General features: G+C 44.6%; 1 protein-coding gene across 2 annotated transcripts in view; it reads right to left on the bottom strand.

Moving 5' to 3' along the window:
* The window catches only part of LOC144755238 (scavenger receptor cysteine-rich domain-containing protein DMBT1-like), an 855855-nt gene that overhangs the window by 417312 nt on the left and 425944 nt on the right, over window positions 1-12599 (bottom strand). For both annotated transcript variants that reach the window (XM_078643952.1, XM_078643954.1), the window contains one exon: window positions 1223-1537. In XM_078643952.1, coding sequence (XP_078500078.1) covers window positions 1223-1537 — 315 coding nt within the window. The remainder of the gene's footprint in view (window positions 1-1222; window positions 1538-12599) is intronic.

The following is a 12599-nucleotide window of genomic DNA, read 5'->3' as shown; positions in this document are numbered from 1 at the left end:
AAAGTTCATAACGTTTCCAATTCAAAGATTCATGTGTATGCTGCAACTGCTCATTCAGCGAGTACAACACTCATAGGTGTGTGAACTGCCTTCTCCATAGTACTGAAGCAATCGATCAGCAGCAGTCTCTTACCCTATATCTCTGTACACTCGTCTGCTGTAGAAAATACACCCCATCGCTCAGAAATTGGCTATAAGAAAACCATACTATCAAATAACCTCATTTCACATAAAGTCACCATTGTATATGTACACCCTCACAAGTGTGCTCACCGTCAGTCATACAACCTCTGGTAATGGAAATCCTTAGCCTCTCAGACAAAAACAAAAAACTCAAACTCTAAATTACTGCTGCCCCGATGAGAGTAGTGTCTGATAGTAATGAACTAATGTCTTACTGCTGGCACCGGAATACACATGCCCATGAAAAGGCAGCTGGGGACATATTACTGCTCTATCAAAGATTACATTTCAGTCTCCCCAGGAGGCAGGTTTAAAGCCAGCACAGGAGAAACAGATGAGAATCGTTGGCTATGTGTTTACTGACCGCACGAACCTAAATCTAGAGGATGATTATGGGTTTAACCATTTTAGTACTAATCTTAGTTTGGGAAATAAACCCATCAGTTCTTGGCAGCATTTTGTTTTCTCGAGAATTGCATGTAAATGCCGGCAGCAGGGATGCATTTATCCGAGGTAGTCATGTTACCACCGCAGTAAGTGAGGATTTTACTGACATTAGTAGTTTCTCTTATGTAATAGGAAGTTGTTTCAGTGGACAATAATGTCGCAGATGTGGTGTATGGGGTGCAATCTGGCTTCACTGTTAGCCAAAGCAGAAGGCTCTCTTCATTCGAGGTTTTCCTACTGACAGCACAATGATACATCCTCTCTTCTCTCTCTCTGAGGCAATACTGCCCATGACCCAGCATAGTTATGTGAACACTGTCCAAGCATGGTCTTGACAGCACTCTTCCATTGAACCAGAGACCAACCAATATCCCTCCTCTGAGCACCTTAAACAAGCGCAACATGAATTAATGACATCTCTGCCCTTTGAGGACAATCTAAAAAAAAAATATTTTCTTCCTTTTCAATAATCACTATTGAAATGTGACATCTCATAGAATAACCAAGAAATCTACATGTTTTAATGTAATACATTGTCACAGAATACTGTCAGACTGGCAGTAATGGGCTTCATTAATGATCGAACACTCACTCATTGAGCAGATGACGCTGGCATCCTCATTGTGACCACAGTTATGCACGCCCATCCCTCGGTGAGGACACGTCCATAGCGCATGCTCATAGCCTCTGCACTTCACGTCATCCAGGTGGATGGGACCGTAGCCCTGACCATAGCCTGACCCTAGAGTGGAGACTGCTGATCCGCAGCCAATTTCTCTGCACACGACATGCGCATCATTGAGGTCCCAAAGGTCGTCACACACCGTGCCCCAGGAGGAGCTGTAATAGACTTCAACGAGACCTGCACATCTGTCCAAGCCATTCACTAGCCGAACTGGGAAATAAGCTGGAAAAAAAAATGAGAGAAAGAACTATCAGCTACGAACCCCAAGTCTGTATTAGTATCAATGTAACAAGTCTTGATGCAGATCACGCTCACAAGCAATTCCAGAATAAACTAATCTCTTCAGTGATATCCTGAGGAAAGCAAGCACACAAGGCTGCCAACATCCAAGTGTCGAAGAAAAGCACACGCAAGCCCACTAGCATCCTTTACTGTGCTGTGTCTCTTCACAGAAACCCCTCCCTTTTGGAAGAAGGGCGACCCCAAATACTTCCTCATGAGGTCTCTTCTAAGATGGTCAGGGAGGAGTATAGAAGCGGTCAAAATTACTTCAGTCATCATAATGCAAGCATTTTTTGCATTTAAACAAAACTGTACAATCTTTAAATGCCATTTGCGATTAGTATCATAGAATATAAATGTAGTGACATACCTTGGGCCGGGTATTGCATAGTGTGGGTGATAGATGGCAATGTGTTTTGTCTAAGCACTGAATACTGCTGTGTCATGGTCAGTGAGTTTCTGAGGTGGTACACAAAACACAAAGGTGCCTTGCTGAAACAAGTATAATTGGTTGAAGTAAGGTTCTCTACTTCTGCGGTCCCCATTGGTCTTCACAACCCATGCCTGACTGATAATTTGTGGCTGCTATTCTTAGGGAACTTTCAAATGATGGTCATTGGACTTTGGAAGAAGCTAAGATTTCCTCAAATTGGGGGAAGTTAAGTAATATTATTAACTCCCTCAGGTCCTTTTCTTTCCAGGAAAATGTGTGGCATCTGACAGCAAGGACTTACAATCGAGTTGCCAAGGCCTTTATGTGAGAATCTGGATTATTAGTTGGACCGGTTATGAGACTTCATCAAGAAAATAATGCCAATATTCTGATATCAGGTCCAGTTAGGTTAAATTAATTTAAACCTTAGATCAGTCTTGGCAGCTGCGGAACAGAGAAGCCAGGCTTAAACCAAAAGACACAAGTGTAAAACATTTATCCGTACATAAACATTTAGGGGCATATTTATGATAACTGGCGCATCCCCAGGGATGCGCCAGTTATTTTGCGCCGCAGCTCCTGCCACCCATGGTGCAAAAAGGGCACAGATGCGTGACGCATCTGTGCCGTAAAGGTGGCGCATTGCTGGAGTTGCGTCGCAAGCGCGACGCAGCTCCAGTAAGGCTCGGGGGTGCCCTATCTGTCCAATGCTGCGTCAGGCCTTACGCCTGCTTCAAGCAGGCGCAGGGTTTTGACGAAGCATTGGCCTGAAAGTGACTGAGTGAAATCTTATAGATGTCACTCAGCCACTTTTGCGAGGCGCACCTGCCCCGGAACGCCCACCCTGCGCCGGAACTCCCACATGTGGCGCAGGGCTTTACAACGTGACGCATCTGCCTAGATGCGTCACGTTGTATGTATGTATGTATAAATTGTTTTGTAACGCGCACTGTTACTTGGGAGTATCCTGGCGTGGTGGGGAAGGCAAAGATAGACGGGCAAGGAACATCTTATATACTGCAGCTAAACAAGTGAGTTTTTAGATTTTTCTTAAATTGGACAATGGATTGACTAGACCGCAAATGGAAGGGAAGAGCATTCCAGGCTCGAGCCGCAACCACTACAATAGACTGTCCACCAAGTCTAGTACGCTTGAACCGGGGAAGGTTCATTTTGAATAGAGAGGATGACCTAAGTACCCTTACAGGGGCATAGAGAGTGAATCTCTTCATTAAATAGGCCGGACCTTGGTCATGAGTGGCTCTAAACGCAAGTACTAAAGCTTTAAAAAGAATGCGTTGGGATACTGGGAGCCAGTGGAGGCTGGACATATGAGACCGAACGCTCTGCCATCTAGGAACGTTAAAAAGAAGGCGAACCGCGGCATTCTGAATGACCAGGAGACGTTTAATCAGGTAAGCCGGAATGCCGCTGAACAAAGAATTCGCATAGTCCAGCCTTGCTAAGATGAGTGCCCGGGCAACAGTCTCTCTCGCCTCTCTAGGGAGCAGTGGAAAAAATTTCCTGAGCAATCTCAAGGTGGCAAAACACGTCCCAGTTAATTTCTTTATATGGACCTCGAATTTTAGATCTTCCCCGAACCAAATCCCAAGATTCTTCGCCGGACCACCCATTTCATTGGGACATGGGATATTCGGGGGCCACAATGAGTTTTTAAAACTAAGAGGGAAGGAGCCATAAAAGAGGACCTCCGATTTGGCCTCGTTACATTTTAATTGGGCCAGGGTTAGCCACCGAAAGACTGAGGATAGGCAGAGATGGACCTTTGCGGTGTCCAACTGATCGTCCGGCCAGGTAAAGAGTAGCTGTGTGTCATCAGCATACCCTATAATCTTAGCCCCATACTGTTCCGCGAGGTATACCAAAGGGGTAATGTAAATGTTGAACAGTAGGGGGCTAAGAGTGGATCCTTGTGGAACCCCCGTAAGGAGTGGTTTTGATTCAGAGGCATGAGGTGGCATCCAGACCTGTTGTGACCTGCCCGAAAGGAAAGAGGACAACCAGGCCAGGGCATTGCCACCCACGCCGATGGTAGACAGCCTGGCAGTGAGGAGCGCATGGGGAACGGTGTCGAAGGCGGCAGAGAGATCCAAAAGAATCAGGACTGCTCTGCCGCCCCCGCCCAAGCACTCTCGAATCGACTCCGTCACCTCCACCAGTGCTGTCTCCGTACTATATGATGCCCTGAAGCCTGATTGGGCTGGATGCAGAGCATTGGAAGTTTCTACAAAGCTTTCTAGTTGTCGAAAGACTATTTTTTCGCAAATTTTTGTCAGTGCGGGCAGAAGGGAAATGGGCCGGTAGTTTCCAGGGACCGTGGCATCAAGACCTGGCTTCTTCAGAAGCGGCAAAAGCTTTGCCTGTTTCCAATCAGCAGGAACCACTGCAGAGGAAAGAGAAAGGTTAACGATGGAGGTGACATCCTTACAGACAGTACTAGCCACCTCTGACAATACCCGGGCAGGGCATGGATCGGAGGGAGAGCCTGATTTAAGGGACTCGAGAAGAGGCAAGACAACACACTCTGACACCTGTGCAAAATTTAGTTAATTGGTGGGAATCAGAGAGACCTAGCCTTATGGAAGGATCAATCTCTGGGCTCACAACCGACGATGCAGAGGTGAGGTCCTGCTGAATTTTGCAATTTTGTCTACAAAAAAATTAGACAAAACTTCACACCATTCCTCAGAAGATGGAAGAGTAGTGGTTTCTGCAACAGGGGACACGAAACTTTTAACAATAGAGAACATTTCTCTACTGTTGTTTTCCGCTTTGGGATTCTCCCTGCGTAGTAGAGACCTTTAGCAGTTTTTACTGCGGCATAATAGTTTTTTTGGGCTGTACGTAGGGCGGCCTTTGCGTCCAGAATATACCCACGCCTCCAAACTCGTTCTAGCTTTTTACATCCCAGTTTTAACTCCCTCAGCTCGGGCGAAAACCAGGGCTGAGATGGGCTGTGTCGCAATCTGGGTGCAGAAGCCTGTTTGGTGGACATATTCGCCGCCTGCAGCACCCACCCATTAAAAGCCTCAACCGCCTTGTCCAACTCGGGAGTGAGTGTCAGGTGAGTTTTTAGTAATTCCTGGCCAAATACAGCCAGGTTAATTTTCTGGGGGTGGCCAGCGGGAGGTGCCAAAGCTGATCTACCCCCGTTGGCCACCTCCCATGAAAACCTGACAATTGTAAATTGGTCGTAGGGATGCGCCACATTTACGCCGCAGTTGCGTGACGCAAATGTGGCGCATTACCAACATAAATCTGCCCCCAAATGAGTAACAAACGCAACACAAAAACTACCACTTTAATTTATAAAAATAGTATATATTTCTATATTTAAATCGACACCAAAACAACAAAAATCTGAGGTAGAGAGCCAGAGTTATGATTTTTTCAAAGATTTAAAAAAATCACTGCCATTCAGTGAAAATGTTCCATAAATCACTGCTTTTCACTCGTAGTCTATGAGTCTCGAATGCGAGGGTTCAGACCAAAGTCGAAGTTTCAGTCTGATTGCAATGGATCGCTGGTCCAAAGCAGTGGCCAGGTTGGTCCATGTCAAACTTTTACCTTTGCACTTAAATATATTTTATGGTTTTGTTTCTTGCCGATAGGCTCGTGGTTGGGGAACTCTGCAGCGGGTATCCAGTGTTGGGCTTGACTTCAGCGGACGGGTGAGGTCCGGCGGTCCATGTCAGCTTAGGTTTATGGGGGAGTTTGTGGCTATCTACAAACAATATCACATTTTCAGCTGGTACAAAATGATGTCTCTGGCCTAAGAGTCTTCAACGATGACGGTGTGCTGGCTAGGTGTAGTGTATGAGCCTCTAGTTTTTTATCAAAAACTGTTATCTTTGAGTTCAAGACTCACAAGTTGCAGTTCTTCCTGTGGTAGAAAGTAAACTCTAGCACCAACCAAATACCTGGGAGCTTCTAGACGCCTGACAGATAGGTTGGGGTGCTACTCATGAATCAATGGAGGGTCGTGGGACTTGGGAAGAACCTAGGAAATTCCTCGAATTGGAGGGAGTCAGGTGACATTATTTAATGCCTCAAGTCATTGTGGGGGCTAGGACGTTATCTTTCGGAGTGCACTAGCAGGTCCCTAGGCAAATCCAGTTGTTACTGGCCAGCTGGACACTTGCAGATGCAGGGCTTCTTTAGTGTTGTATTTCTGAAGTTTAACCACTTCGGCGCTGATGACGAGCTCAGCTCGTCATGAGTTGCGCCGCTCGCACGCTGATGACGAGCTGAGCTCGTCATGTAAGGCGCATTTTTAAAAAGCGCCGCGTACAGCGGGAAAAGCCGCCGCGCGCATGCGGTTAATGAGAGGTTAGCCTAACTGCACTTGGAGTACACTTACTGGTGGACGAGTGCGAATGAGTGGGGAGCACTTGCAACCTTTGGGGTGTCTCTCTCTCTCCACAAAGTCAACAGCAGAAGCAGCCCTTCTCTTTCAGAAATCCTGTATCATTTCAGCAGGCAGAGGATTTCTTAATGCGGCCTGTCTTTCTGAGGTCCACAGGTTCTTCAGGTGTGATCCTTCTTCTGTCCTTTGAGTTCAATAGTGTTCTGAGGCTGGTACCCAGGGGTGCCACTTTTAAGCCAGTTTTAAGGTTGGCGGGTGGGGAGGACTCCCTAACCAATATGTAAAAAATTCTCACGGGCAACCCCCCCACTCTTAGAGTCTTCAACGATGACGGTGTGCTGGCTAGGTGTAGTGTATGAGCCTCTAGTTTTTTTATCAAAAACTGTTATCTTTGAGTTCAAGACTCACAAGTTGCAGTTCTTCCTGTGGTAGAAAGTAAACTCTAGCACCAACCAAAGACCTGGGACCTTCTAGGTGTCTGACAGATAGGTTGGGGCGCTACTCATGAATCTTTCAATGGAGGGTCATCGGACTTGGGAGGAACCTAAGAAATTCCTCGAATTGGAGGGAGTCGGGTGACATTATTTAATGTCTCAAGTCATTGTGGGGGCTAGGACTCTATCTTTCGGAGTGCACTAGCATGTCCCAAGGCAAATCCAGTTGTTACTGGCCAGCTGGGCCCTTGCAGATGCAGGGCTTCTTTAGTGTTGTATTTCTGAAGTTTACTGAGAGGTTAGCCTATTTGCACTTGAAGTACACTTACTGGTGGACGAGTGGGAATGAGTGGGGAGCACTTTCAACCCTTGGGGTGTCTCTCTCTCTCCACGAAGTCAACAGCAGAAGCAGCCCTTCTCTTTCAGAAATCCTGTATCATTTCAGCAGGCAGAGGGTTTCTTAATGCGGCCTGTCTTTCTGAGGTCCACAGGTTCTTCAGGCATGATCCTTCTTCTGTCCTTTGAGTTCAATAGTGTTCTGAGGCTGGTACCCAGGGGTGCCACTTTTATGACAGTTTTAAGGTTGTGCGTGGGGAGGACTCCCTAACCAATATGTAAAAAATTCTCACGGGCAACCCCCCCAATCTTGCATCATTTCCTGGGAAATTGCCACTATCCAATCCCACAGTGTGTCTCTATGCTCAAATCCAAGATGTCAGAGCTATTTTTTCCTTGATCCGCGCTATGGGCACAGCCATGAGGTTCTACAATAGATTCTCCCTCTCTGGGCGGAGATGCCATCCTGTCTAGCTCGACAAACGGAGTGGACGTCTACAATGTGGCTCACATTTGCCTATCAGAGCAGAGATCCCAATGAGGCTGGGCCATCTGTGGCCACGGACCTCTAGCCATCCAGTTGGGAGGAGGTGTGTTAGGAGGAGGTCACACCTCCTCCTACCTTCAGGCTTTTTGTTCTCCATTTCTGGGAGCACTTCACACCGTCTGGCAGGATGCTCTCTCAGGTAGCAACTGCTGTAGTTTAGCAGAAATCACCACTAGAACTTTGAGGCCAGAAGGTGATGACATTCTCAAGTCACTCACATTAAAAGTCAGCACTATGTTGTGTTTAATGTAGCAATTAATTTCATACCTTGGAAAACTGTATATGCTGGTCCCAAATGGAAGTTAGCACTTAGCACTTAGCAGTTGGATATTGAAACTCCATGTCAGCCAGTGGGACTACCAGTCTCACTTCAGTGAAGACGTCGTAGGCGAGTTTTAACTCTCAGGAAACATAAAACATAAAACAGTCATGTCCTTCTTTTTAATATTCTGCTCCTCCTTTATGGATTTCTAAGGCCTACCTAAGATGTTGACTTGCAAATATTAAAAAGGAAAGTTAGCGTTATTTTAACATGTCAAGTTGGCAGTTTTAAAGCTCCCAGACTAGGCTATGATGGCCTATGATGGCCTACCAAGAGCCATGGTTTGACACGTCACTGGAGTGATGTCTGAATAATTGCAGCAGTCCACTGGTGACGTTTAACAAACAGCACCTGGGTACACTGTGAACCATATACTAGGGAGTTCCAGGTAAGCTAAATATGCTAATCAGGCATCAGCCAAATATACATACATTTGAGGGGTCAGAGCACAAGCACTGGGACTCCATCAGCATGGCCCAGTGCACTTCAGGTAAAAATGATCAGTAGAATCAGTGCCAAAATGTGTGGGGTACAATCAGAGGCACCTGCTTACACTCTATCATTCACAGAGGAACAAAGATAACCTCTTTAGATTTACTGGCCCATGTGATATTCAGTGTGTTAAGCCTCTTCTACTTTCTTTGAAATCAGCCTATCTTCTGGAGAGGGAAACTATGCACGCAGACAGCCTCAGCAGAGATTTTCTCTAATGAGTTCAGTTTGTTTAGCAGTAAGATATTTCATCAGACCTCTGCAAGATGGTGAACTCCTATGAGAAATCTTTGTGTATCCCTGAGAATGAGCGTCTTCCTGTTTTTTGCTCAGAAGCCACCTGTGCAATATCTTAGGTGTAGATCCGCTACCCCAGGCCAGACGACGGCACCTTCTATATGTATTTCATATGAAATCACTACTATTTAGAGTTTTGGAAAAGATTCATTTGGAGAGGGCAGCGATGATTCTAGAACCCTCAATTTCGCACACGAGACCTTGGTTTTCCCTCCTTTTGAAGGTAACTCTAGAGCATCCCACGAAGATGCTGATTCTTTCTCCATCTCTTCAGTTCTCGAACTTTTGGGCTCCACATAATCTTCAAGTACAGGTCTAATGGTTGAGCAGGTTGGTCTCCAGCATTTAGATTGTCCTAGAGAATAGCTGTGGATCTTCAGCAAGAATGCCACCCTTCTACATTGACGCTTCATGTTGATCATTGGAATTCATTTTCATTCTACTAGTATTCTAAATGATCACATCCTAGGGATTCTGATCATTTAGAAATTCTGGATTTTTTTAGGGCTAGTTTCCGTTTGAGATTACCAAAATTTACCATAACAGTACAATGGGCTACAATTCAATCTTTGTGGTGGCCATTGAAATGATCTTTCTAATCGTATTCCTTTGATTTCTAGCCTCTTAAGTAGGTTTTGCAATCTCTCAGACCTGTTGTTTATTCTTCCTCTCCTGACTGGGATCTTTGTTTGGTTTTATGGGCTTTGCCTTACTGGAATATATTCTTCTTCCTCTCTTATCAGCCAAGGTTTTATTCTAAGTGATTATTACATCTGCTCAGAGGCTGGGAAATTAGGTGCATTAATCTCTCATGAGCCTTAGCTGAAGATTTGTCTGTAAAATTATTCTTAAGATCAGGTGCTTCTTTTTGCCCTAGCATGTCTTTAATTTATCTCAGGAACTAATTCTTCCTGTATTTTGTCAAATCTTATTTGTGAGGAAAACCTCAATTATATCTCCTCAATGTTTCTACAGGTTTTCAACTGACTTAAACTATATTTATTTATTTTGTACATCAGATGACATGTTAATTAAATGAGGTCCAACTGATAATAGATGAAAGCCTACAGTGACAACCGTGAAGTGTAGTCTATGCATAGCAATCTTGACTTTTATAATCATTTGAGGAATGCCCTCTTCCTGAACAGAAAAAGAAGATGTCCATAGGGGGCACAGTGACTTTCTGAGTGGTAATACTTTGTATATACTCAAGGTTAATGACTGCGACGAGGAAGATGGATGAGGTGGTAATGCTTTCATTAGTTACCAGTAATCTTCTTGACTCCAAATGCGTTCATTTCCATTGTCCCAGAATGCAATAGTGAGTAGGAGCTGTAAGTAGCAACCTCTCCCATGTCTCTCCCTCATCCGGTCTGGCTGTTGATCTCCTGTAGGCAAATAAGTCTGATTTCCCCTTGTTCATTTTGACCCCTTGATCAAGTTGGGCATGATTATGAAATTGTTAGAGGTAAGGAACTGAATATATCCCACCCCCTGAAAAAATTGCCTTCTTTTTATCTCCTCAACCTTGCCTCCAGTCATATTTTGCTTTCTAAATGAAATATCGAAGAGACAAAGATGGCCACTCACCAATGCCTTTCCCAACAGTGTAAGTGCCTTCAGTGACTCTCTGCACAGGTGGTCACACAATCATGCATTGCTCTTTCCATTTCATCTTTGTCCAAGATCTGTCATTTACGTTGACTTCATCTTGGGTCAGAATCTGAACCTCCTTCAGTTTTGCTCTGCGTATTCTCTGCTTATGAGCCATTCCACTACACCCATTAAAACACACATTAGAACAACCTCCAGGTCTTAGTTACTTTGCCACCATTTTGCCCATTCCCACTGGGACAGATTAGCATCACCACCACCTTTCTTACTGAATCTTGTGTCTCAGGGCCCTGACAATGGAGCTCATCAGGTCTAGGTGCTTTCTGGCAGCAATATTGTCCATGTGGGGCTACTCATTAATTTGCTGCACTTATCTTCAAAGAAGGATGCTCTCCATTGCATCCTTTTTTTCTGCAGAATGGCTCCAGACCACTCTAACATGAAGTAGGTGGGGATGGAAGAGGTCAGTAAGTTATTGGGGTGAATAGTAGTGGTGATAAAAATACAAGAACATAATCAGGAATGATGTGGCGCTGATTTACATTATTTCAGATTATTGGTTTGAATACCTTCTGGATAATTCATACGGGTGCTGAGCTTAAGATGCAAAATATTACCTTTCAGTGCAAAGGGTAAGTGCAAAGACATAGCGGTATGCTTGATGTGATGAGGTGAGTATTATCCCACAATGGGTGAAAGATGATAATAAAGCCATGGCTTTCACGATATTGGGGAGGTGGGGGGAGGTGGGGGGTGGGGGGGGGGGGTGAGGGGACACCATAAGATTCACATTTTGCAAATTGACCCAGATAAAACGAGGAATATAGCTATCTACCTGTTGTCTCGTCCTATTTCCCCCCTCCCAATTATTGTACTTTCTGTAAATGAAGTAAGGTCCTTGTATGTAATCAGTCCAGTAGCCAGTAGCATAGATTATGTAGATTTATTCAGTTAGAGGTAAGATGGTACAGGCCCCACCGGGAACAGCATCCTGCTGCTCAGCCCCACTCGTTCCAGCTGACCACTCATCCAAACCGTGCACTCATGAACAATCTATTACATCACACTCACACAGGCTGAGCAGCAAGGAACTGGGAGACACAGGATATAATAGTACTGACTGATTTGTTTGTGTTCTTACAAAGCTAAAAAGGCCTATTCTGAGGAGGCCAGTAGGGACGAGTTCTCCTTAGAGCCCCGCATCTGTCTACCCCACTATGTCCCATTACATGAGGGCCAGTCAGACGTACAATCTACTGATTCTACTGTGTAGCACTGCAAAGGTCGACTTTCTACTACTGAAAGTCATGGCCAAGTGATTAAGAACCTATTTTGGAATACTGCCGGCCTGGTAAGCAGGGTGGGCTGCAAAGAATTGATTAACTTCATATGTGACTATGATATCTTTCCCTTTCACAAAATTTGGTCTATGGAAACCATAAGCCTAGATTTTTATTGCTCCCACATAGTTCAGGCAGTGTCTTCTTCGTCTGGAAGAGTTTGGGTAGTACTGGATCAAAGTTCTTTTTGCTGAAAATTCAGTCTGCTTGCACTCTATTTCAAGCACTTTTATTTATGTGGCCTAATGGATTAATTATTGTTTTTATAAATTTTTATAATAGGTATTTTGATACACTTACTGGGGAGAGGATGTAGCCTTACATCTATAGAGGTCGACCTCAAAGCTGGGGAACCGGGTTCAAATCTCGACAACAACACTCATCATCCTGTGATTCTGGGTAAATCACGCAACCTCCTTGTGCCTAACAAAAATAAAGGTGTCCCCATGTAACGAAACTGGTGCTCATGTAAAGCGCTTTGATACCCAATGTCTTGGGTCTATAAAACTCTAAAAAAAAAATTGTACTGCTAATTTTAACAGGTTTTATAGTTTTTATTTGTGGTCTGGAAGTTAAATATGCTAATTTGCACAAGGATATGAAATTATTCTGGGGGTATTATAACGCCAAACATGGGATCTGTCAGCCGGTTAATGAATGCAATATGTCGGAAATAATGGTTTGGGATTTGATTATTTCCTCAAGTACCAGTGTGGGAAAATTCTTCTTCATCTGATTAAGGCGTTTGACCTTACTAATGTGACTGAACTTACGGATCCAAACTGTCATTCTAAGGCCAC

The sequence above is a fragment of the Lissotriton helveticus genome, chromosome 5_1, assembly GCF_964261635.1.
Source record: "Lissotriton helveticus chromosome 5_1, aLisHel1.1, whole genome shotgun sequence".
Classification (NCBI taxonomy): Eukaryota; Metazoa; Chordata; class Amphibia; order Caudata; family Salamandridae; genus Lissotriton; species Lissotriton helveticus.
This window is presented reverse-complemented; position numbering and strand designations above follow the sequence as displayed.